Source organism: Microcebus murinus, chromosome 9 (genome assembly GCF_040939455.1).
Source record: "Microcebus murinus isolate Inina chromosome 9, M.murinus_Inina_mat1.0, whole genome shotgun sequence".
Taxonomy (NCBI): Eukaryota; Metazoa; Chordata; class Mammalia; order Primates; family Cheirogaleidae; genus Microcebus; species Microcebus murinus.
Genome location: NC_134112.1, coordinates 21,118,214 through 21,145,213, shown reverse-complemented (window position 1 = coordinate 21,145,213; position 27,000 = coordinate 21,118,214). Strand labels below are relative to the sequence as shown.

The 27,000-nt window shown below is 39.6% G+C and overlaps 1 protein-coding gene across 4 annotated transcripts in view; it reads right to left on the bottom strand.

Moving 5' to 3' along the window:
* Positions 1–8,887: 8,887 nt before the first annotated feature.
* The window catches only part of PDE1C (phosphodiesterase 1C), a 521,012-nt gene continuing 502,899 nt past the window's right edge, over positions 8,888–27,000 (bottom strand). For 2 of the 4 annotated variants that reach the window (XM_076006325.1, XM_012779005.2), the window contains one exon: positions 8,888–11,150. In XM_076006325.1, the coding sequence (XP_075862440.1) occupies positions 10,981–11,150 (170 nt within the window). In that variant the 3' untranslated portion in view covers positions 8,888–10,980. Of the gene's footprint in view, positions 11,151–16,382; positions 21,968–27,000 lie in introns of those variants that run through there. The other 2 variants (XM_076006322.1, XM_076006324.1) reach the window with 1 other exon arrangement.

Genomic DNA, 27,000 nt, shown 5'->3' with positions numbered 1-27,000 from the left:
CAAGTGGTGAATGACTAACATATTTATATGCCATGCATACACACACACATATGTAATTTATAATCATTTGATGAGTCTAGGTAAAACTTTTAGTATACTTAAAAAAAATTGAGAAAGTGATTGACTCAAATGCCTGGGTTATAAATCCTTCTCCAACTGAAATAGTTTCCAACTCTTCTCTTACAATAAAATTGAAATTAGATCTATTGAAGCTGTCAGAATGCGAGATTACCGTGTGCTTATTTTGGCACATTACTCAAAAAGAGTTCAAAGATTGAAGGAACATTACTATACTAAAACTTCATCCATTTCCATATCTTTATTTATGTGAACTAGTTTCCTAGATGCTAAAAATGAAACATCATATCATTCTAGCAGTAAATAATATCCTGCCATGAATCCGTGAACTAACTGAGGAAAAACACCTTACTCTCTCATTAAGAAGTACATTTCCATCGAAATTATATATTTTATGTTTAATACTTTGTCACAATTTATAATACAATTTTGTTATTTTTCTCCAACCATAATTCTACACACTATTTATAACTGAAGATAGTCTCTACTAGATTATGTGATTAAATATCATTTAGTCTGAGATTTTGTGGTGCTGTGATTTTTCATCTTTTTTTAATCTTTCTTTATGTCTTATCTATCCTTTTCCTTTGCTATTCATGAGAAATTTGGAGAGTTTACATGAGGCAATGGTAACTAGATTAGCTGGTTTTATCTTAATTTCAGATCTTTCAAGTTTCATAATATATAATCTTACTTCATCTGTTTTCAGTCCCTTACCATATTTTAACTTCATTTTTTTAATCTTTAAGTTTTAAATCTTCTTGTTCTAAAATAAATCCATCCATTCAATTATTTTCACTATTATCAGTTTTCTCATTTATTAATAAAATCTCTCAAGTTCTTACATAATTTCACTTTTCTCTAAATTTTATTCTAGTGTGTTTTTAACTGCTTCATATCTTATTTTTAACTTTTAGCATCAAGTGTATTTCAGTTATTTTTACCCATTTTCATCTTTTTTAGAATTCTTCTAACCAGGGTCTGGTGGCTGGGGTCTACGCCAGCCTGCAATTTACCTGCCGATACCCAGAATGATTTACTCTCCTTTTAGGCAGTTACAGACATGCTCCCCTGGTATGTGGCTCATCCTGAGAGCGAGGAGGAAATAAGCATAGGTAGGAATGGCAAGAAATTTGGTATAAGTGGAGTGAAAGGGGTCTAGGGTGGAACCTGGCTGCAGAAGACATTGGAAAGGGAGGCAGAGCCAAATCACACACGCCCCAATTCTCTTCCTGCAGCACCCCCAGAATTCACATGTCCTTCTGTTCCTGCAGCTCCGGCCCTAACCTTTCTTGAGTCACTTGGGTTACTTATTCCTAAGGCCCTGAGCGAGAGCTCCAGAGACCTACAACTCTGTCTCGGTCGCCGTTGTATTCCCAGCGCCTGTCACAGTGGAAGGGTTCAGCTCTTACTGAATCGAAGGAAGAAGGATGCTCAAGACTAGGAACAAGAGGCATGAAGAAGGAAAATGAAAATGGTACATTGTGTTGTATATTCGTGGGTTATGGGCACACACGTCCCGTGCATCAACTAAGAAGACAGTAAGGAACAAAGACCCCACAGAACGTCTGCTCACTCACAGAGACCCTAAGGCCCGTGCTCTGCTGGAACCACCCAGTTTGTCACGTAAACCAAGAAGCCAACACCTTCCTAACGTCATTTTCTGATGGCTGTCTAGGCACTGCAGTTTCTGTTTCTTCTTATAACTTACAAGCTTCTTATGAATTAGGGTCCCAGGACTACATTTTAACTGAATTCAAACGGCACTTCCCAACCTTCCTTCACCGAAATGCTGCAATGCTGTGAGGTCCCCTCTGAGATCTTTGCTTTCTCTCTACATTCTCAAGGCAGAATTTCGCAGAAGCCACCGAGACCACCAAAGTAATGCTAAGTAGAGTTGGGGGAAGGACAGAGAGACCATGGACATGTGGAAATTGTGCAGTGTTGTCTTCTTGAAATTTCTAGCTCCAGTTTGAACCTTTTTCTGAGCTCCTGACCAGCAAATAAAATTGCTAATTGTGCCTTATAAACCCTGTAAGTGCAAAACTGACTTCCACCCTGTCCCCAGTATGTTCCCTCTGTGCCCTCCCCAAGCTGCCCCCTGAGCCCCCTCTCAGCAGCCAGGGCCTCCGTCTCCCCTCACTCACGCAAAAACTGAGTTATCGCTGACTCTCCCTCGACCCCCTGTGCAAGTTCTGCTGAGTCTGCGTCCCAAGTTCACATCACATCCACCTACCTCTCCGTTTCCAATGCCACCTCCTAGTCCGGCTTAAGTCCCTCCCTATCTCTCTTTATGGGCTTCTCAGTTTTCTCTTTTTACCTCTTCCAACCCATTCTGCATTTGCAAGCCACAATGTTCTTTCTAAATGTGAATTTTATCCTGCTGGAACCTTGCTAATTTTTATAAAAAATCTTTCCATGACATTTAGCATCAAGTCCATAATACCTAATATGCCGCTAAGGCGCTGCATGATTCGGCCCTTGCTCACCCTAACTGGCTCCCTCGCGTCAGCCTCCCGATTGTCCACGGTGCACCTGTGGCATCAGGTGTCTGTGCCTTGCTCCCGCTCTTTCCCCTGCTTGGAATGTGCTTATTTATCCTTCAGATGCCCGAGGCTGCAGTCCTGCTGCAATTAAGATGAGGACAGTCAACAGAGTGTGAGAGGAAATGACAGCGTCAGCTTTCAAGGACACTAGAAACATGTTGTCAACAACTGGAGTTATAAAATCACATCGGCATTGAGCAGTTCCCTGGAGGATGTGGTGTGTGTGTGCACACACACACACATGTGAACACACACATGTGAATACACACACACACTCACCCCAATTCTGTTCTGCAAAAATAAAGTTAATGTGCAGGCATCTCACTGAAACTTCAGGGAAGCAAAGACATTGTCTTTTATTTAGATTTCTGTCTTTATTATACCTGCTGAAATTTCTCCAGTCTGTCTCCCACTATTTCCCTCAACTGTTTTTTCACAAGTTAAGGTTTCTTAGTGCACACACACACACACACACACACTAGAACTATTCAAGAACCTGAGCTGTGCGTTTGATAGAGAAACAAACCTATACAGAAATGTAGTGACACTGTTTTCAGAACGAGAATGATATTCTTGAAAGCCAGCCCACCCTTTTGAATTCTAAGATTCAACATTCATCCAGATAAAAACTGTCACCATTAACGAGCCTTTGAAATTCATGCCACTAAGAGACACCAGGTGGCAGTGCAACCTAAGAAGTGACTGTGATCTCGCCAGGTTGGCTCTGCAACTGGATTCCACCGAATTAACTCAACCGGTGTAATTCTTGAAGTGTGTGTCTTTCCCAAGCCCTTGAGCCACTCAATCGTCATGGCTTCAGCCTCATTTCCAGAATGAGCAAGGTATGATGCCCTTTCTGTGACACCATTTTGTTTGGCTTATTAACATTCAAACTATTTTCAGATGAGACGCTGTTTACTGAAAACACAACTGTGTTGTCTAACACAACATAACCCAAGCTATTTTTACCCTATTTTAGGAAATAATGAGATCACACTCTGATATTTGTTTCCAAAATTCTGGAAACTATGGGTCTTCCACCAGTAGGATGTTTGAGGGACAGAATGGCCTAGACAAATTACCTACCTTTAAAGGTGAGGTTCTAAGACCCATATTCCTTTCTTCTCTAGGAATTTTGAGTCCTAAAAATGCAGCAGAGACATGTGAGGAGAAAAGTTGCTCTGTTTTTTAGAAAAATAGAGTGACATTTCAATCTTTAAACATGTATCTATTTTTCTGAATCGAGTGAGATTTTGACACATGAAAAGCTGTTTAATCAGCACAACAGAGCATTAAGAATAAAGGCAAAATTATGTCCTCTCTTCATCTGTAGAGGCTAATTGATTTTAACAGAATGAAAATTCCAATGGGTTGGAACCAATTGCCCGGAGCTCTGTGTGGTTAAGACTTCTGAGGCTATTTCTGGGCTTGGTGAGAAAAATTAGTGATGGCCATGAATGGGGGAAGAAGAATGGTAATAATACATTTTCCACGAATTCACACATTTTCTATCTTTATCTCACTCCCAATAGGCACCATGTCTGCTCATTACATTTTGATTTGTCCTATATAAAGCACAATATTAATTACTACAGGGGATACAAATATGAAAGAGAAACAGAATGGTCCCTGCTATCCAGGAAATGAGAATATAGTGGGGAAAAATTAAGACCTATGTAATTTGAGGTAGAAGAACTTAAGTGTCACCAAGAAGTGAAAATAGAGCATTATGAGGATTAGCCACAGCAAAGGACCACTTTTACTTAGGGAGATCAGGGACTGAGTCCCAGAGAAGATGAAACTTTCTGCTAAGCCTTGCAAAATAGCTAAGATTTCCACAGGTAAAAAGCATGTAGAAGTAATTTCATAAAAACGGAGTCATGAACAAAAATAAGAATAGACCTGGCTCAGTCAAGAAACAGCTACATGTGAAGGGTGGTGGTACAAAATTGTGCTGACAATAATAGAGGTCACTTCATGAGGAACTTTGTCCTCTGGAAAAGACACAATTAATGTATTCCCTATATATGTGTTCATTAAACAGAACTGCCCAGTGATGTTTGCATGCTTTTATGTCTTAGAATTCATGAATTCAAATGTTTTGGCATTTAGTTGATCTCTTTAAGCTGAGTATGGCGGAGGAGTAGGGGACAAGGGAGATTTTATGCAGCATGTTAGGAGTGCCCAGATGTCTCTGCAAGCTGCCCAGTGCTCGTTGACAGGTGCCGTGTCTTCGTCTGTGAGAGGTGCCCTGGACAAGACAGCGGTGGACAAGCTTCTCCAACAGAGGAGAATGCACACATTGGCCGACGTGTTCTTCATGTTTCTCTTGATGAAGCTTCCACCAGAGGTCACTGGAAGTGGATTTTCTGCTTCTAGGAAGAGGCTGACATAGAAGGAAATACCATCTCCCGCACTAGAAGGCCATAATTCCTAAGGAAGGAACCTGGAGGCAGTTGCAAAATCCCAGAGAATAATCATCGACAAAAGTGAAGATGCCTTTGGAGGAATATAAAGGATAATGACTTTGAGAATGGGCGCCTAGGAAAATCGTAGTGATAACAGAAACACATATATCAGGAAGAGGACAGTATGAGAGCTGCAGAAGAATTTGGGAGTGAGGCTTATTTCCAAGACACTCAAATGAAGAAATCCATCAGGTGACTGGGAATGCAGGTATAGGACTGAGAGAGTGACAGGGACAGATTTATAGATTTAGAAGTCAAGCCGATGACATTGGTGGTTAAAATTCCCATAATCTTGGGGAAAGTACTATGAGTAGGAGAAATGGTAGACACTAGCAAAGCAGAGAAATACGAGGTAAAAGACAAAACAGGAAAATGCACTGCACACAGGCAAAGGGTGGAGAGTTTCTAAATAAAAAGATGTGGTCAGCACCGTGAAAGGCTTCGCAAAGTTCAAGAGGAATGGGCCTGTGGAAACACCATCGTGCTTTGGCAGTTTGGATGTCTATCCATCTAATGGTTGGATTTCATAATTTATTTTCCATGAAAATCAAATCTAAGTGTATTTTTTCAGTAGAAATAGAATATGGTTCAATAGTGGAAACAGGTTTTAAACAGGAGAAGAAATATACTCTGCTGAGACATCAGGGAAGACATCATGGTATAGAGTCAGATACGCACAGAGGTGGGTAGCAGAATGATTAGGAAATATTTTTCCCCACATGGACCATGTTTTTTTCACACCTTAGTTGAGAGGACAGGAAAAAGGAATTAGGAGGATGAAGAAAGAGTCATCCATTTGGATCAACCGATGAGAGGTGAGGAGGATGCCCCTCAATGAGCAATGGGCCACGGAAGCCTGAGGTCCAGCATGCTTGTGGCTATGTCCACTCAATCATAGGGCTTCTCCTAGCAATGCTTCATGACACAGTGTCAGCACAGGGCACAATCCTGGCCTAAGAAGGAGAGGGAAATTAACAGTCCAGTGTGTCGAAAACAATCTTGCTATTGTTGTTGGTCCTGAATTCTATGTTGGATGACATGAGCGTGGCTTAACTATGGACGATTGGTGAGGATGGTACCCCAAAATAGTCTGGAAGAATAACACGGTGTATGGAAAAAATATGTAGGAGTGCAATCAAAGGACTTCTTAACTTAAATCTCTTTTCTACCTTTTCTTACTAGCTCTGCAAAATTTTTGCAAAAAATCTAACCCATTTGAATCTCCATTTACTAATCAGCAATAAGGACAATAAGTCTTCCCACACAGGTTTATTATGAGAGTTAAATATATTGGGTATATATGAAAGTGCCTGGAACCTGATGTATTCTAAAAAAAATATTAACTGAATTTTAAAATCTATTATGCTAGAGCAGTATACTATCATTTCAAATTTTTGGCTGCTTTGATTGGACAAATTTGTCTCTGCTGTTATAGTTATTTAGTATGCTGTTACACTTGTGTCTTAAAATTTGGAATCTTCCTTTATCCAAAAGTCAGAAGAGATGCTGCTAAAAGGGCAATGACCATAAATGAATTCTTCCCATGATGGCAGATTTTCAGATGAGGTGTTTCTGTAAGCTCAGACTAGCTGAATCTCATTTGGGTCTACAAAACAAAGCATGCCATTGAAAATCCACGGTGAGTCCAGGTTGAACATTATGAGTTAAAGATGCAGTTAAAATATATATGAAGTTAAAATATGCAGATGAGGAGAATATTCCATAGTTGTTATCACTTGTTATTCCCCAAAAGCAGCTTTTCATGTTCTTTGAATGTAACAAAATTATAATGAATACTCATAACTCTCTTAGATCAGTCTTAAAAATAAAACCACCGGGCAAAGGCCCACTTCCTCCACCTGTGATACTGCAGGGGCTTCTCTTGCCTCCCCTGGCCTTGCTCAGGGCAGCTGGAGCTGTGTCCAGGGTCAAGCCTGGAAGCCAAGTCATTAATCTTTCACTCACTCCTAACCCACAGTCCTATGGCATCCTCACTTCTAACCTAATTTGACAAACACCTAATACCTTAAAATGTTGGCCCAATAGTACTTCTTTCATTGGAAATGGATCAAAGGGAATATAATCGATCAAGTAAAGTTGCAGCCAATGGGAAAACAAATCGAAAGCTTGCAACTGTATAAATGGCCTTCCATCTGCCTCAGGAACAGGGATTTGGATGGAAATCGTAGCCTTCTCTGAGCATCTCATAAGTGACACTCATTCACTGCCCTATCCTTGAAAGGTTGGCATTATAGCTAGGTAGGGAGAAATAAACAACCAGAAATCTCAGGAAGGGTCAGGTGGAGTAAAAGAAGGAGAGACATATTTATTGATACTGTTCTTCTCTTACAGGGGTTGGTCCAGCTTAAGCATTGGATTATGTTAAAGAGAAAACCTGCCATTTGGAATCTTCTGTGGGTTCTATGTGCTTACAGGAGTGAGACACAGAGTAAATGCCCACTCTTTGGCAGAGTGAGTTCATGTGCCCTGAAAATGCCCAGAACGTGAGCGGTGCAGGGGGTGGGAAATGGACTGCACTGCACATTCCCAGGAATCTGACATTCAAAAGGGGAGGAGAAGGGCCTTGGGAGAAGGAGAAGTCCAAGAAGATAGAGGCACACCTGTGCTTAAGGAAGCCACAGCCTGTGAGAAACCCTCCACAAAGGGAGACTAGCCGATAGTTTACTTTTGTTGTGGGTTCTGCTGTGCCGTCACCCTAAACCTTCAGGAAAAGTCTATTCTATACAGCGGACTTGTGTTGGTGGAACTTTGGAAGAACATAGCAATTGAGTGTGGAGAATGAAATAGGGTAAATATTACAGGAATAGAGGGAAGGCAGCTGTTGTAGGAGGTGAGACGCAGGGAGGTGGTGACAGAGTCAGAGGAAGCAGGACATGAGAGCAAGAGGCGGCCACCATGGCTGGAGGCCCCAAAATGCCAAGGCGCTGGGGACACAGAGGACGGGATCCCTGGGGATGGGGCTGTCAGGTTCCCACCAGCTGTAGGAAAACATGTTAAAGATGAAAAGCGCAGGGTGATGCAGAAACCCGCACCTGTGGGAACAGCCAGATGGATGATACACAGTTAGATGATTAACTCTTTTCAACTGAAGTTGAAGAAGATTATCTACCTGATATCATAGAATAGTAAGGGACATTGCTCTTGAACTCAGAAGCCTAACTTCTTTTAACTACACTCCACTCTCTTTCCAAGAAATATAGCTAATATTTATTGATTCCTCGCTATATGGCCAGCTTTGTGCTAGAATGCATCAGGTAGTATTATTATCCTCATTTTATAGCTGAAGAAACTAAAGTTTAGAGAGATTATGTAACTCGGTAAAGTTTCCAGAGCAAACAAAAGGTAGAGCCAGGATTTAATTATATATTTTTCTAACTCTAAAGTCCCGATTCTTAACTCTTAGCTAGACAGCTTGGCCTGGAATGATATAAACTGAGTTAATGACATAGGTGTTCACCTTCTGACTAACCCCTATTGTGGCTTATTCATATTAACAAATTAATTTATTGACTCTGTAGGGAGGAGGATTGCTACAGATCCTTTTTTTTTAAAAAAAAGCTTTTTTAAAGAAAATCTTTTTTTTTAAAAAAGCAATCACCTACCCAATAAGGAAGCAAATTGAAAAGGGTAAGTTATACTGTTCACTTTGACAAGATATTCAGAGAGGAACAGCATCAAACTGAGATGAATTCTAACTTTTTTCAGATGAAACCCAGAATTCCGGAGACGAAAAAGATGACTCACACACAAGAAAGTCTGTTAAAAGCATCTTTTTATTTACTATAAGAATATAATCTGCATTTCTATACAAATCCATCATGCCAAACACATGGTAGGCATTTCACAAGCAGTGCAGAATCTCAACATCTGTACATTTGCTCAGTTACACCATTAGCAAAGATTGAAAAATCACATCTCAGGAGAAAGGAATACAGAAGGTGCCAACTTTCTCCCCCAGGAACATGGCTTCCAATATCATGAAGCACAGCCAAGAAAGCACAGCCACACTGAAGTCTCAATATCTAAGGCTGAACGTATCAAGAGATTGATGAGGAGTATCACTTGAGGAGGCCACTACCCACAGGCCTCCTAGCCGTGGAGCCAAATGGCTCCATGCCACACGCACTAAAGCATCTGTAAGCAAACAGGTAGGAATTGCCTGTTGCGTTGACCTAATGCAGATGGAAAAGACACTCAGCTTGCAGAAGGGTCTTCTTGTCCAGACACCAGGCAGGGAGCTAAGAATTACAATTGCCTCCCCTAACAAAAAGTCACAGTGATTTTTCTTTTTGTAAAGCAATTAAATTTCCCTGAAATAACCTCAAAAAGCACATTATAAATAAACTGCTCAATAGCATGATGGGCACTAAACTCTGGAGCTTGCTCAACTTGAATAACTGCAGTAATTGGAAGCGAACTGTGAGAAATTAGAGGAGAGAATGGGAAACCTTTTACAATCAAGCCTTGAAGGTTGTGGCCATCAAGGAACAAGTAGCTCCTTCTTTGTGGAGCTGCCCTGGAGAGTTTGTCCTGAATGTGAAATGCTCTTAGCTACTGTCATGTACCTGCTACTGTCCAGATGCAGCAATAGCAATCTAAACCTACATTATCACTAATCTTCATGCCAAATGCACAGTGGGTATTATCAATTCCACTTTCTGGTTAGGCAAACCAAGGCTTTAAATAACTATACAATCAGGCCAACAACCTACAATTAGTTTTAGACAGAACAGGATGAAGATCAGAACTGCATGACAACAATCCTAGCTTCTTCGCTGTCTCAGGCTATTTCTAAAGGCATTGAAAGCTATTTCCTTCCCATTTCTGTGATTTTAGTCTCAAAGTAAAAACTGTGGGGAAAGAGACAGAAGGGTTAAAGACACCACCGTGAAGACAGGTGCAATTGGGATCCCCAAAGGCATTAGATATGTGGTCTGCTGAGATGATCTAAAATTTAACTTAAAGGCATCTCTAAAGTAATGTAGAAAAATCTGGAAATAAGGAATTAAAACTAGGTTCTGCATTTTATACCCACTTGTCCCAGGACCACAAAACCCAACTGACCTCTCCTTGGTGAATCTCAAATCCAGAGTCTTTAAGGTATGATTTTTAGCATCTTCTACTGTGGGTGGAAGTAAGGGATTAGAGGAAAGCTGACAAATGCATTTCCTAAAAAGTCTCAAATTCTTAAAGGTACACTGAGGCTATTGGGTACAAACCATGTGATTAAAAACCAAAAAAGTCTCTCTCTCTCTTTTTTTTTTTTTAGCTTGGATCTACTTTGTAAAGCCTGAATTCTGAAATATCCATGAACGGAATTCATCAGTCTTCTCTTCCTGTTAAGATTGTTACAGTCAGAAGCAAAACTTTTGTTTTGAATGCATTCACTTCAAATGTTACCTTTACTTGAATTTTAAATACACCTATTTAAAATTTAAATAGGTACATTTAAAATTGAAACAGATGTTTTTAGAAGTGCATTTCTTAAATATGGTGATTATTAAATCCAGTGTTATTATTGGGGCACTTCAACTTTTAAGGATGAAAAAAGTAGCACTGGGAAGTATTTTATTTTTTGTGAATAGTTTGTACCATTTTAATTTTGGTCCAATTTAGACTTCTAAAGATCTATACCATAAAAGCCACTTGAAACAACCCTCTTACTAGTTTGTTGCTGGAGTCTGGATCGACCTCAAATCCGAAGACTGATGAGTCTATAAAAGAACGACAAAGGGGAAAATCACCAAGGCTTTCATTTTGCCTTAAGTGGAGCCAACCACGATGGTACCTGCCCGCATCCTGCTGTGGCCAATGAGTGCTGGGAGGCACCCAGGTGGGCCTCCTTCTCTCCTCTTCTTTGCCTTGATTTATTTTCTGTTCCAGTTATGTGAGATGTTCTGGATCTTTTTCATTTTGATCCTCTGATCCAGCATCTTGTACCTTGCGGGGTGATCATCAGTTTTCTTTGGAACTGAAGGTGCGTAGGAGCTAGATGCGTACGCAGGACGTTTGAAATGACGTAAAGGAGGCTTGATGACTGGAGGCCATGGAAAGGAAGACAGACAACTGTTAGCCTCACCAGTGACATGGCACAACCTAAATATTGCGAGCAACTTCCCCTTGCCCTGTTTGTTTCCTTCAAAACAAGAAAACACACAAGGTAGCATTCTTACCCGGAACTTCATGGGAGATAGATGAATAAGCAAATCATCACCTTGGTCATTCACTTAAAATAAATAAAGACCCCAGTATGTTATGGTTTTTTGACAATGAGTGGATGGGGTTAAGAAAGTAAGAGGGAACATAGGGGTCACGCTTGGGAACAGCAAAGCAAACAGTGTAAACAGAGCCACATCATTAACGGGAGTAGCATTATATGTAAGCTTTTCATGTTGGAAAGTGATGCTCGATCCTGACGTGCTAAAAAAAAAGCACAACAGTGAGAAAATATTTGCCAAACACATGTAAAGGTCTTCTATCCAAATATAAAAGGAATTCTTAAAAGGAAACAAACAATCCGATTTAAAAATGGGCAAAAGATCTTAACAGACTTCTCACCAAAGAAGATACATATGTCAAATGAGCATAGCAAAATATGCTCAACAATTTTTGTCATTAGGCAATTGCAAATTAAAACAACAATGATATACTACTACATACGTATATAATGCTAAAATCCCCTCCCCCCCAAAAAAAATGACAATACCAATTGCTGGTGAGGATGCAGAGCCACAGGAATCCTCATTCTTGCTGGGAATGAAAAATGGTACAGCCACTTTGGAAGACAGTTTGACAGATTCTTATGAAGCTAGACATAGTCTTACCATACAATGCAGCAACGGTGCTCCTAGATATTTACCCAAGTGATTAAAAAATTATGTCCACATAAAAACCTGCACATGAATTTTTATAGAAGCTTTATTTGTAAGTGCCAAAAACCAGAAGCAACCAAGATCTCCTTCCATGGTTGAATGGAAAAACAAATTGTAGTATGTCTATACAATGGAATATTATTCATTGTGATAAAAAAAAAAGAAATGAACTACCAAGGCACACAAAGACATGGATGAATGGTAAACACATTGCTAAGTGAAAGAAGTCTGTCTGTAAAGTCTACATACCATATGATTACAGTAAATGACATTCATAAAAGGACAAAACTATAGAGATGATAAAAAGATCAGCAATTTCCAGGGGTTGGAGGGAGAAGTGAGGGCCAAACAGATGAAGCACAGAGGAATTGTAGGGAATTGAAACTATTCCATGCCACACTGGATACTGTAGTAGTAGATATATGACACCACTCATTTATCAACACTCATAGAACTTTATAGCACAAGAAGTGAAACTTAATGTATGCAAATTAAAAAAAAAAAAAACTATTTAAGAGGTTGGAGGAATCCCAGAATGGAATGCAAACTATTAACAAGACCAATCTAAATGCACTGCAAATGTAGGAAACAACCTCATTGAAGAGGGTAGAGAACTAGAAGCTCACTTAAATAACTTTTCATATGAGTAGAATCTGTAAGACTAAAGGCCAAAAAAACTGTATACAAGCACTGTGTTCTAGTCGACACAGTTATTTCCCATGAAGGTACAGGTTAGCAATTCTAATACCACTTTACATTTATACTGGAATTGAAAAATTATGTAAGTGAAGAGTGGGTGATAAGAACTATTGGTATGGGAGTTTTCAGATAAGCAAAAGGAGTAGGGTAAGATGATCCACGTGGTAATGGGTTAACATTGGAGACATCAATATGAATTCATATTTAGCTTAATACAGGTATAGATTATATATAAAAATATTTATAGATATGCTCATATGCCTGAGTTAGCATAAAGATGTATATTTCCTTGCTCTATCAGCTGAAAGGGTTTAGAAGCAATGAATTAGCTACAGACCTAGAAGCTTCAGTGGCAATAAACACATTTTAGTGCCCAGACCTTGGTTTCTAATAGCATTCTCCAACAAAAAACCAGGGCTCCTTATAGAAATGACTGTTTTTAAGACTAGGGAACAAAATATATAAGATGCACCTAGGATATGTGCTCAAATGAAAATGAAAAAGTGTTCAAAAACAAACAAACAAATACAATGATAGACAAAGGATTCCTGAATGAAAGATCTACCAAATGTCCAAAATTGAAACAATTTGAGCAACAAAATAAGTAAGGACATGTTGGATTATAAACCAAAGTGTAAAATAAATATCCATTAGCCCACATTGATATAAATAAATGACTGAATAAATCAATCATTGTAGGAAAATAGACAGATAATCTTATGCAGAAGAATTACAAATAATTTATGTAGATATCCCTCCCTCAAGGAGGAGGAGCCCTTAGTGTGGGCTGGACAGTGACATCCTTCCAGAAAGTACAGTCTAGAAAGGGGACAAAAGACTAACTTTATAATGGAGAAATGTAATAAACATGACCTCATGAATGAGATCAAGGGTGACATCAATAGCAATAAGTTGTGTCTATAATAGGTACCCTTGATATTATGTGATGAAAATTAATATTTTGTAATGAAAATAGAAGTTTACCTCTGTGGTCTTCCTCTCCAACATATATAACCCTATTCTGATAATGAAAAAAATATATCAAATGAATCCCAGTTGAGGGATATTCTACAAAATTACTGACCAATATTCCTCAAAACTGTCCAGGTCCCCCCAAACAAGGCAAGTCTGAGAAACTGTCACAGCCTAAGGGGAGATGATGACTAATTGCAATGTGTTGTCCTGGATGGGATCCTGGAACACAAAAACGACACTGGGTAACAACTAGGAAAATCTGGATAAAGTATGGACTTCAGATGATAATGAAGTATATCATCTGATCTGCAAACCTATGCAGTCCTGATTGAATGATTCTTCCTCCCTCCACTCCACATCACCCCTGCTTGGTTCTGCTGGAAAGTGGACAGTGAGATAAGGTGAACATGAATAAAGGTGAAAACTAGTTAAATGATGATCCAAAGCAGGTGAGATATGATAATTAGGTAAAGTGTATGGAGAGGCAGAGGGTGCTCACTTGCTGTCATGGGAGGCCACTCCACTCTGGGTCAGCTGGAAGAACCAGAGGTAGGGGACACCTCTGCCAAATCACTGAGGCTGCCCTTGCAAAAAACCAGCTCTGCAAATCTGTTCCAGTAACAGGAAATGCGTGGTGCTCATCATCAAGCCAAAGATTAGAAACATCTTAAATGGACAGTCAAGAAATTGGTTAAATCCTGGGACATCCTTAAAATATTCTACTGTAACACTATGGAAAGATGATATAGATGGCTATGAGCAAAAATAGAGATTCGTGTAATACTGTTAAATGAAGAAAAGCAAAACAGTCCATGTCATCTAATCTCATTACCATAAAATATATAAATATGTGCATAGGAAAATCTGGAAGAATATACATTTCAGTCATAGAATGTTTATCTCTGAGTAGTATAAACATGGCCATTTTATCTCTTTTTGGTTGTTTACACTTTCTGATTTTTCTACAATGACCAAGTTTCAAGTCAAACAGAGTTCTCTTTGGGCTTTTGTACTAGACATCTCAGAGGGCCCATAGCTGAATATACTTTTCTCAGCCAACAGATTACAGAAGAAAAAAGTGTTCAGGTGTAAGTGATGACTATTATTACAAGCTTTTTGATATCCAAGCCAACTTTTGCCTTCTGAGTTATCGTAGCATAAAGTGAAGACTTTCAGCAAATGGCCCTGCTGTGACATAATAATATATATTCTATAATAATATAGAAGAAAATAGGTTTTTTTTTTCTTAAGATCTCAGAGTGCTTAATTCCATTTCTTAGGGTGAACAAGGGATTACGGCACCAAACACTCTAGGAACAAATATAAAAACAGTGCTGTTACCCTGGAGAATGGAGTGAAGACAGGAGAGGGCTTCAGATTAAAAGCTGACTGTTGAGAACGTCTGGGTTGGCTGATTCACTGCTCTTCAAACCACAGTCCCTCTCCACATTCATTCTATTTTCGCTGCTCAGCATGAACTCGGCCAAAGTATTATTGAATTTCCCACTTCTCAGCGTGAAGAAACATTCACCGATTGCTGGAATTCTGATTATCAGAACAAAAACTCTCCTTGCCACTGGAGTCACTGCAAATAGAGTTGAGCCCGCTGACAGAGATCGGCTCCCCACTGAGATTGTGGAAATACTTATATGCCTGCTGTCTCCCTCACTCAAAATATGGGGAAAAGGAAAATTTCATACAGCGCTGTTTTGTGTGCATGCATTGTCTTTTTCCTCTGCAGTGGAACGTGATTTGAGCACAGGGCACAACAGTAGTGCCAGGCATGAGGGCACCATCTTGAATTTAATGTGGCTTTCTTTTGGGTGCTGGTGTGGCCTCCTGAAGGTGCTTTCGTGTGTTCTCTGGCTATTCCTGAGGCATTGGAAGGGGTCTGACCCTCCTCCTTTCAATGACTGGGTACTTCCCACAGCTGACCCCAACCAGTAATACAAGCTCCTTCCCCTGGTCAAGAAGAAGGAATTGGGAACAGAGCCCCACTCTCACCCATCAGTATGGACCCCTTCCCCTTAGGGACACATTCAGAAGGTCTGCTCTCATCTCTTAGAGCAATTTGCCTGGAGAAAACGATCTCACTAGTTAATGAAGATTTTGACAAAGGTACATACCTATGCACACAGCTTGAACTTGGGAAAGTCATTATCTATATTACTTTAAAATGTGCTCAGAAAAAGAAACATTCAAGACAAAAATTGACACATCACCATCTTTTATTTACAATTCCAAGCAATGTTTGCTTTTCATAAAGTGGATATTCTTTTACGGGTTCTAACTCTCATTTGTTTAACTCTCATCTTTTTCATAAACACCACAAGTCCTCCCAAAGATGTCCATGACTTTCTCCCCTTCCACTGGCACCATCAACCTATCTTTTATTCTCTGTCTCTCTCAGACAATTTTGCTTGGTGGCTACTGTTTTGGTTTGTTTTTTTGTTTTTTTTTTGCACAAAAAACACCTATACCAAATGATTTTTCTTCAGAAAACCAATTCAGACTTATTCATATATCAATTAACACAGCTATTAATTGGATTCCGATAATAAGATATGAGAGTTTTTAAATCTCCTTCTTTAAGATTTTTATATTAGTCTACTGTTTCCCAAAGCACCCTTCAATATAGCTGTGAACGTAACAGGTGTGGATGGAGGCGGGGGGGGGGGGGGGGCTTCCTCGGTCAACTCTAACCAAGTTCAAGTTGAGCTAGCATCTTCTTGCCAAAACTTACCAGCTTTGTAAATAAATGGCAACATGAATTATGAATCCCTGAGAACAGCCAATAACATATAGTTTTTTTCAATTTTATTTGGCTAAGGAGCCTGTTTTTTTAGCAGGAACGTCTTATAGAGTGTTCAGCAGAAAATAGTCTCAGAAAAACTGTATTAATTCATTATCATTATTATCTCATATCGTAAGTCATTAATTTGGGACACTCTGTTGTTTTGCACTAAGTAAGAGCGAGCCAGGGAGAACACTCACTAGTCCTTATCCACACTTGGGTCTGGCCTAATTCTGTTGAGTTAAACATGATTTCCAGTAGCACTGGTCTTGGCTCTTTCAATCCATGGTGACTTCAGCGTGATCTTTTGGAACCATCACACTGCAGTGTGACAGCATCCTCATGTGGCGAATTCCTGAGTCTGTGTTACAGAGCATCGCCTCAAATGGCAACAACTTGGTCTACTCTTAGCTTCTGATTAATTCTGATATTAGCAGCTTTTAAAAAAAGAAGTGTTGGACATTTGTTTTCTTCTCTTTCAAGGCTAATGTCATGACAGGACCTTTGAAAAAATGCATTTCCATCTATGGACATTTTCTAACTGCATTTATACACACACACACACACACACACAAATGGACACTAACAAGATAAAAATAATCATTTATTGTCATTTAAATGTTGTTTTACATGAAAGAAAAGAAAACCCTACTTCCACATGTTCCATTTCTGAAATCAGTATCCATTCGTGGTGGAAAGCTCTTATCAAAATGCACAAAAATGATCCAAAAGTCTTGAATTGCAAGGGATTGCAATGCTAATGTGAGCCCCACTGAGGATGAAACAATGTTAGAACTGAGACTGGAACCACCATGGTAAAATAATTACAATAGCTGACATATTCGTATGTCATATTATAATAATGACAGTTACTGTTCTAACTGTGTACCAGGCACAGTACTAAGAATTTAACATCAGTTAGCCTTTAATCTTCACTACAATCCTGCAGGCAAGCACTATCACCCCCCTTTTGAGTAAGGAAACTGAGGCTTAAAGAGCTTGAGTAACTTGCCAAAGTTCACACAGCCAGCACGAGAAAGAAGTCGCATTCTGGCTTCACATCCAAGCAGTCAGATTTTAGACCCATCTTCCCACATTTAAAATAATCTTGCACTAAAATTCAGAGTAAGTTTTAATAACTGCCATAAGAAGTAAAAAAAAGTCAAGTCAAAACTTTACATCATTGATACTATCAATATTTGAGAATATACCTGTGTCATATACTGGATTCTTGAAGCTGTAATCATGCTTCCCCCAAAACAAAAGTAAATCATAGCCCCCGCCAATACCGTTTGTGGTTATGGCTCAGGAAGTAACTACATAAAGGTTCTGATTTAAAGGTTTCTTTTTTTTCTTTTCTTTTTTGAGACAGAGTCTCACTCTGTTGCCTGGGCTAGAGTGCCATGGCATCAGCCTGGCTCACAGCAACCTCAAACTCCTGGGCTCAAGCGATCCTTCTGCCTCAGCCTCCCGAGTAGTTGGGACTACAGACATGCACCACCATGCCCGGATAATTTTTTTCTATATATTTTTAGTTGGCCAATTAATTTCTTTCTATTGTTAATAGAGATGGGGTCTCACTGGTGCCCAGGCTGGTTTCGAACCCCTGAGCTCAAACAATCCTCCCACCTTGGCCTCCTAGAGTGCTAGGATTACAGGCGTGAGCCACTGCGCCTGGCCTTAAAAGGGTCTCTTAAATAACTGCTCTTCCTTCACCTGTGCCAGCCTGGAGTGCTAACAGGTATTCTGAAAGTCTAGGCTGGTGGAAACAAGCAAGGTGAGCTCCAGGACCTTAGGTGAAACCTTTAACTTGGTAGTTCGGCAACTCTGGCTGCTTATGAGAAGCACATGGAGAGCTTTTGAAAGTCCTAGTGCTCAATTTGTACCCCGGAACACTCATTAAAAGCAGAGTCTATGGGGATGGAACTGAGGCCTCACAAGTTTTTTAAAGCTTTTCAGATAATTCCACTGTGCCAGAGTTTGAGAACTACTGTCTAAATCTTTCCCATCTCCTCCTTCCTGCTCTTTGCATCCATGACCTCATTTGCAGCTCCCCACCGTCCTTGGAATGTGGCCAGATTCAGTTCGGGCTCTGCCCCATGTGACTTATAGGACACTTGATTTCAGTTTCACAGTAAAAAAAAAAAAAAAAAAAATGGAGATAATAATACACACTTTAGAGGGCAATGGTGAGAATGAAAAGAAATCACACACGTGAGAGCAGCCAGCACAGGGCTAACACATAGCAGGTCTCACTCAGTATCAATTTCCATCTCTTTCCTCAGATGAAGTCTTATGTTTTAGGAATCATCTAGAGGGCTGGCGATTTCCAGGAAAATTCCATAGCAGTATCCCTTCCCAACTAGGGGACTCATTTGCCTCCCCAAGGCACAAAAGCATTAGAGTGAGGCCACATTGACAAGAGTCCCTTCCTTTCATAAAAATACAATTGAACAACCTTAACCCAACTGAAAAATTGCTCTTAAACCATGTGCACCAGATGTAGTGTTGTCTAAGGCAATAATCTTCTCAAATTCTTCAAGGTGTATTTTATATTAAAAACTTGAATGATTAAACCATTATCTACATTTTTAAACACTCTGGCTCTCCAAGGACTTTACCTCAAGAAAACGAGAATGTTAGATTATCTACAGCTTCTGTTTTTTCGTCTCACCAAGCAAAGAGCACAGGGGATAGGAAGCCGATGTCTGAGCAACTGTCTAGAAGGAGCTGAGTTGATAACTGCACGAACCAAACCACCACAAATCTGTCATGGAAGACGGCCTGACTGGCATTTCCAGGTCCCCAGAGGAACATATGTCCACAGGGTACAGACAAACTACATGGTGTGGCTACCCCGAGGCTGTTTTCTCCTACTTTTGGTTCTCAATCCTGGATGCACATCAGATTGCTTTGGGAGCTTTGAAAAGTACTGGTCCCCACACCCTACCCACAAGTATCCCTGAAATAATCAATTATTTGGCAGTGGAGCCCAAGGATCTTGGCCACATGCTAAGATCCGTGACAGGAAAATGACCCCATCAAGGTCTACTTTTGGGAGTGGTAGGTGGTCTTATGAGAGAAGCATGGGCTTGGGGCACATCAGTGGGCTAAGCTACTACTCTTTGTGAGATCCTAAGGAAATAATTAATCTGTTCTAGCACTCAGGGTTTTGTTTCTTTTCTTCCTTCTCTAAATGGGAAAAATAGTAACTGCCTTGCATGGTTGTCATGAGGATTTGAAAGGGGATACAAGTGAGAAAATGTAGCGCATTGTCTTGCGCAATGCCAGTCTGGGCCATCGCTGCCACTCGGCTATATGCCAGCATTATTCCCGGCAGATGGAGGGTCACACTGGCGCCTTGTGAGGGTGCCCTCCCTGGTGGGCTTTCTCATTCCAGTACAGAAAAGTCACGTAATTCTCCACAGTACTAGATTTTACTGCATGAAAGATCTCACCACACAATGAAGAGATTAATTAATTTATTTGTGACTGTTTGGCAGAGAACACACCACGTTGATTCACAAATGGCCAATTATCCAAAATGTACATTTGTGAAAAAAAATATAGATCTTTCCATTCAGGTGCCTGAAGGAACCCCTTCGCTGAAACCAAGCACCTTTTATGCAAATCAGAAACGCCTAGCCCACATTGTAAACGGCTTATGCAATGTAAAAATATGGGGCTTCATTCAGTCACTTTGCATAATGCCTAACTACAGCATAAAGAGTGCTGGGAGTCAGGACGGGAAGTGTGGCTTGGACAACCAACAGGGGTTGAAGGAGTTCCGGTCCCTGACTTCTAATCTTGATGTAATTAGGAAAATGTCAAGGGCACTTCTGATCCTTAAGACTCTTTGCATTCATTACGCTGAGCCATAATTATTATTTGAGTCACTGTCACTGAAAGCCATTCCTGAGCCACTGATTCCCTGGACTTTGAGATACTTCTTTGTGCTTTATTCTGTAGATAATTCAGTCCCGCCTTTCACCTTCCGGGGACGGGGACAGAGTGCGTCCCACACTTGCATCCCCAGAACTTAATCTACTGATAACAGTTGGTGCTGAGAAATAATTAATGAGCGAATAAACTACCTAACACTCAGTAACCTTCACACATCTCCCATTTACTTTAGAAAAAATGAATCACTTAGAATATAGGCCAGCTGGCAAAGCCGCCTGGGCTCTACAGAGCTTCATATTTCTCCCTCGCTTCAGCAGTATCCTGATACCTAGATTTGCTGCTCAGGTTTGCTTAAGAGGAATGTCAGCAAGTTCCTTTCCTCTGAGTTTCAAGTTTGAGTCCTGAGCAAATCTTTGCTAAACAAATGCTAAATCCTCAGCTCCTTTCGGCAGGCCTCAGGACACTACGAGGAGGCATGGAGGCATAGTTTCAAGCCCCCCTTTCCCTTAACAAGTAGTGAAAGGGAAGGAATCAGAAACCATTAACTAAAGCTGGAAAATCAGCTCTTTTCTCATTCAAACAATGGCTGCCTATCAAGTGCCCTGTGACCTCATGATTTAATGCTGAGGATATAAAAATAGAGTAAAAAAGACCTCCCTCAAAAAAGATGACCGTCTTTAATTTAGTTCTTTGTTTTCATTTTGTTTGCCCCGGCACACACAGTGCATACTCATGTTGTTTCCACTGGAGGAATGCAGTCTGAGGATCACACAGGCTAAGTCTGATGCTTGATTTTTCTCATTAACATGTGCATTTTCCACGAGTGCTTGTGAAGACTGGAAACGTAAGGCTAATCAGTAGCTCTGTGTCCTCTGTTCACACTAACAGGGACCGATTTCAAAAAAGCGTGGAAGGATAAATTTCTTCAGGATGATAAGGCTCTGAAGTGCTAAATCAAGGCATAACTATAAGCCTTGATCAGACCATAGTAAGTGACAACTGTCATCCTTCAGACTGAACTCAAGGTAGAAGACAGTTGCAGAGAGAACACATACTCAAGTCTTCACATAAAAAATAGTGCAGGGTCCCCCATGCCCCAACAACGTGCTCGAAATTGCTATGTGGGGAATGGATCTAATCCCCAGGTAGAACAGAATACAAGTGTGAAAGAAAAGTGGTTATAGTGTGGAGTATTTAGCTTCGGTCTTTACCCCCTGAAATGAATCTCAGAGAAAAGACCACAGGCTTGCCACCTGATAACTTTGGGCAAGCTGCTTAATCTGTTTGTGCCTCAGTTTCCTAATCTGTGAAATAGAGATAATAGTACCTTCCTTAGAGGGTTGTTGTGAGGATTCAGAGAAATAATACATATTATTAAGAGCCTAGCACAGTCCCTGATATGTGTAGGTGTACAATACATATCAAAATATCTGTTGTTAAAAACCTGTATTAGGGCTATCAGCAATCATCATTTTTTTGAAATTAATTATTCAACGTATAATATTTTGTTTTGGTAAAAGAAATGTAAGCTTCCTAAAACGTCTTCAGACCTCAGAGCTGGTCAGGTTTCTTCTGAGGAGTCTTCTGGATGGACGTTTTATCCGTAGTCCCCTGAAACAGGACACACAATAATGTCATTGCGAGCCAGCTGGCATCTAAACACACAAACTCTTTCTACAGCAGGCAGTGGAGTTTAGAAGCAGAGCAGCATCTACTGCCAAGACTACAGTGCAAGCCAGCAGCTGCACGCTGGGAGGGGCTGTCAGCTATCGGCATCCACAAGTGACTACGGTACCGTACCTTTCCATTCAGGGATCACTTCAGGAAAGTGATCTGACCAAGGCGCCCTGGGGAATCTGCTCAGAAGTAAGTCACTGATTAGTCATAATCATCAGCAGTTGTGACTGTTAGTGGCGGTGAAGCTCTGGGTCACACACTCCTTCGCGAGAGCCAACATTTCCCTAGTTCTCCATCACCGATGGCCCCACCCATGGAGCTTGACTGCGTTCACAAATCCCATGGAGCAATAGGTGAAGGTGGCTCTAGAAAAAAATGGCTGCAGGTGGCTATGACTTTACCATGCAAGAGTCATTTTGCTGTAGATGTGCAAGGAATCCAGGCGAAGTTCCCAGAGCAGTTTTCTGGTGCTGGAGCTCCAGGATGTCCCCTTAGATAATTTCAGAAACCACACAAGCAGTTCTTTAATGAAGTGCTTGGTGGTGGTTTCTGGACTGAGACATGCTACTTGTAGAACTTTCTAAATACCTGAATCCAGCGCCTCCCTGGCTAGCTCAGTTGGTAGAGCATCAGCCTCTTTAATACCTGAATCCTCATATCCCAACATCATCTCATCCAGTAGGTTAGAAAGAAAAGGCGTTACATTTCTTGGAAATATATGTAAGATCATGTCTACGTGAATGAAACCAAACAAAATTGTTTTGCAAAACAGCCACAGATTTTTCACTTAAAACTTCCTTAATATAAAATGTTTTAAGCATATAGGAAAGCAAACCTAATGTATGGCAAAAGTCTTTTTTAAAGTATGTACTGTAAAAGCAGGATAGAGTGGGATTTTGTTTGGTTTATCTAATCTGATCATCTCTGTATTTTAAAAGCAAGCCACTTGTAATTACTGTTATACCTCATATTTTTGGATTTATTTCTATTTAATTTTATTCTGTGTCATTCTTTATTCTTTGCTTCTTGGTCTTCGTTTCTGCCTTCTATTAAGGTGTTGCATTTTCTATACTCTCTTTGTTGCTGTTCCTTTACCAATTTAGATGCTAGTGTTGGTCAGCTTGGGCTGCTATAACAAAATACCATGGCCGGGTGAACTTACAAACAACAGAAATTTATTTCTTACAGTTTAGAGGCTGGAAGTTCAAGATCAGGGTGCCAACATTGTTGGTTTCTGGCGAGAACTCTCTTCCTCTGCCAGGTTGCAGAATGCTGACTTTTTGTAGCCTCACGGTGAAAAGAGAGTGAGCTAACTTTCTGGGGTCTCTTCATAGAGTCACTAATTCCATTCCTGAGGTCTCTACTCTCATGACCTGATTACCTCCCAAAGGCTCCGCCTCCAAGCACCATCACATTGGGGGTTACATTTTAACATATGAATTTGGGGGAGATATAAACATTCAGTTCATAGCAATGCTATAGGTTCCATTTCACTTATCTTGCTGTTGACCTTTTGTGTTAAAAAGTTATAAAATTACTAAGTTCTGCCCAAAGACGAGATAGATCTTAGCACTTCTTAACTCCATATAGAAAAATGCCTCCTTCCATCTATACCTTCTCTATACTATTTAAAACAAAAAAAATGGATATTATTTTATGGTCAGTAGTTACTCGAATGTACCAACATGTTTTATTTACTTATGTGCTTACTACTACTTTTTGTGTCTCACACCTTCCTTTTGGGTTCACTTTTCTTCTTTTGAAGTATTTTCCTTAATAATTCTTTTGGTGAAGGTCTGTGAGTGGTACATTATGTCATTGCATATCTGAAGATATTTTTACTTTGCCTTCACTCATAACTAATAATTTAGATATTTCAACTATTACATATTATTAATATTTTATTTCCCCTCCATACATGGAAGATATATCTTCATTTTCTTCTGGTGTCTACTGTTGCCAATGCAAATTTTGCTGTCAGTTGATTGAAAATTGATTACTTGCATCTTCCCTGAACATATCAGCTTCTCATAGCTTTAAGATTTTCTCGCCCTTGGTGTAATTTGGGCAACCTCACACAATGTCTGAAGGTATACATTTGTTTTTGCTTAGTTTGGCAATGGAGATAGATGCCTTTCCCATCTAAGAATTTGAGCCTTTCTTTACTTCTGGGAAATTACCATCTATTTGTTGAAATATTCTTTTCCCACCACTCTCTCCATACCCTACCAGAATTCCCAAGAGATGTATTTTAGAGCTATTTATCTCTCTTCCATGGTCTTTAATTTTTTTATTAAGATGCATTTCACAAACCATAAAATTCACCCTTTTGAGGCATAAATGGTTCAGTGGTTTTTACTATATTTATGGTGTTTTGTAAGCTTCACCACTGTCTTATCCCAGAATATTTTCTTCACCCCTAAAAGAAACTTGATACCCATGAGAATTCACTCACCATTCTCCTCTCCCCACCCTCTGACAACCACTAATCTACTTTCTGTCTCTATGGATTAAAATATCCTATTCTGGATATTTTATATAAGTGGAATAATACAATATATGATCTTTTGTGTCTGGCTTTCACTTAGCAAATGTTTTCAAGGTCCATCCATGTTGTAGTATATGCTAGTACTTCATTCAAGTCACTCTGATTAACTTTTTGAGAAGCCACAAAACTATGTTTCAAAGTGGCTATACCATTTTACACTCCCACAAGCAGTGTTCTCATTTCATCACATCTTTGTTATCATCACCAACACTTGTGAATGACCACTTTTCTTTATTCTAGTCATCACAGTGCCTATGAAGTGGTATATCATTGTGGGTTTGATTTGCATTTCCCTAATGATGTTGAGAATCTTTGCATGTGCTATGTGCCATCTGTATATCTTCTTTGGAGAATTTTTTTTTCAAATCGTTTGCCACTTTTTATTGGGTTATTTATCTTTTTATTGTTGCATTGTAAGAATTCTTTACATATTCTAGATACTATACCCTCATCAGATATATAATTTGCAAATATTTTCTCCCATTCTGTGGACTGTCTTTCCATTTTCTTGTAAGTATCTTTGAAGCACATAATGTTTTAATTTTAATGAAGTCCAATTATCTGTTTTTTCTTTGGTTGTTTGCACTTTAAGTGTTCCATCTAAGAAACCACTGCCAGATCCAACATCATGAAGGCTTATCCCTGTGTTTTCTTCTAAGAGTGTTATGGTTCATTTTTAAATATGGTTCCCTCTCTATGTTGTATTTGGTGTAAAGTCCTCAGGACTATTTTCCACCATTAATTCTCTTCTCCGGTGTGTTCTACCTTGAATTTATCCCATCAACGGAGTTTTTTTCTTTTTTTTAATTTGAATGACTGTATGTTTATTTTCTTTTTTAAATTTCATTTTGTGAATCATTTCTTTTACATATCTCTATTCTGATTTGTTTCTGTGCAATTTTACATTATTGTTTTTTCATGATTATTATTCCTCCATTTGGCTCTATGAGTATCCCAATAATATACCAAAGTGTTTGACAGCCTGCACCAAAAATTAACTCCATCCAGAAGAAATTCATGTTCCAGTTGTTGATTTCAGTGGTAGACTATGCTACAGGCACCAATTCTTCTCCCACCCTGTACCCCTGCCCCTTGCTTTGTAACCTACAGTGCTCTTCCCATGGCAAGCCACACTTCCTTCCTTCTTGACTTTGTCTTTGGCTAAATCATTTTTCACAGAGGCTATGTCATTTTACATTCCCACCAGCAATATACCAGGGTCCCAATTTCTCCACATCCTAACCAACACTTGTTATTTTCTGTTTTTATTTTCATTTTGTTTTATAGTAGCTATCCTAATAGGTGTGAAGTGGTATCTCACTGTGGTTTTGATGTGCATTTCCCTAATGATAGTGATGCCCAGCATCTTTTCATGTGCTTATCGGCCATTTGTAAATATTCTCTGAAATAATGTCTATTATAGTCCTTTGGCCATTTTTGAATTGGGGTTTTGGGTGATTGTTGCTTTTGAGTTGACAGAGTTCTTTATATATTCTGGACATTAACTTATTATCAGATACATGATTTGCAAACATTTTCTCCTATTCTGTGGGCTGCCTTTTCACTCTGTTGATAGTGTCCTTTGATGTATAAAAGTTTTTCATTTTGATGAAGTCCAATTTATATACTGCTTCTTTTGTTGCCTGTGGAATTTTGGTTAATTTTAAGTAGAAGATATTTTGGCTTTGTATTCTCTCTTTCTCTTTCTCTTTCTCTTTCTCTTTCTCTTTCTCTTTCTCTTTCTCTTTCTCTTTCTCTTTCTCTCTCTTCCCTTCTACCTTTTGTGGTTACTTCCACCTGGTCCTTAAATCTCCACATCAGAGCCAGGACTAATAATGACATTTTATGGCTAATGCCCCACAGTCATAGTGGGATATTGTAGATCCAACTCTGAAGCTACCTTAGTCTGGCAAAAAATCTGTCTCAATGTCCTTCCATCTCTAGGCCAACAGCTTATTATTGGTATTATTTTTTTTCTTTTTTTTTTCTTTCGGCATATTATGGGGGTACAGATTTTAAGGTTTCAATAAATGCCCTTTCCCCCCTCCCCCACAAATCTGAGTTTCCAGCATGACCATCCCCCAGATGGTGCACATCTCACTCATTATGTATATATATACCCACCCCCTCCCCCCTGCTCAATACCCTATTACTGTAGTACCTATGTGTCCACTTAGGTGCTACTCAGTTAATACCAGTTTGCTGGTGAATATATGTGGTGCTTGTTTTTCCATTCTTGGGATACTTCACTTAGTAGTATGGGTTCTAGCTCTAACCAGGAAAATATAAGATGTGCTATGTCACCATTGTTTCTTAGAGCTGAATAGTAAGTACTCCATGGTATACATATACCACATTTTATTAATCCATTCTTGGATTGATGGGCACTTGGGCTGTTTCCACAGCCTTGCAATTATGA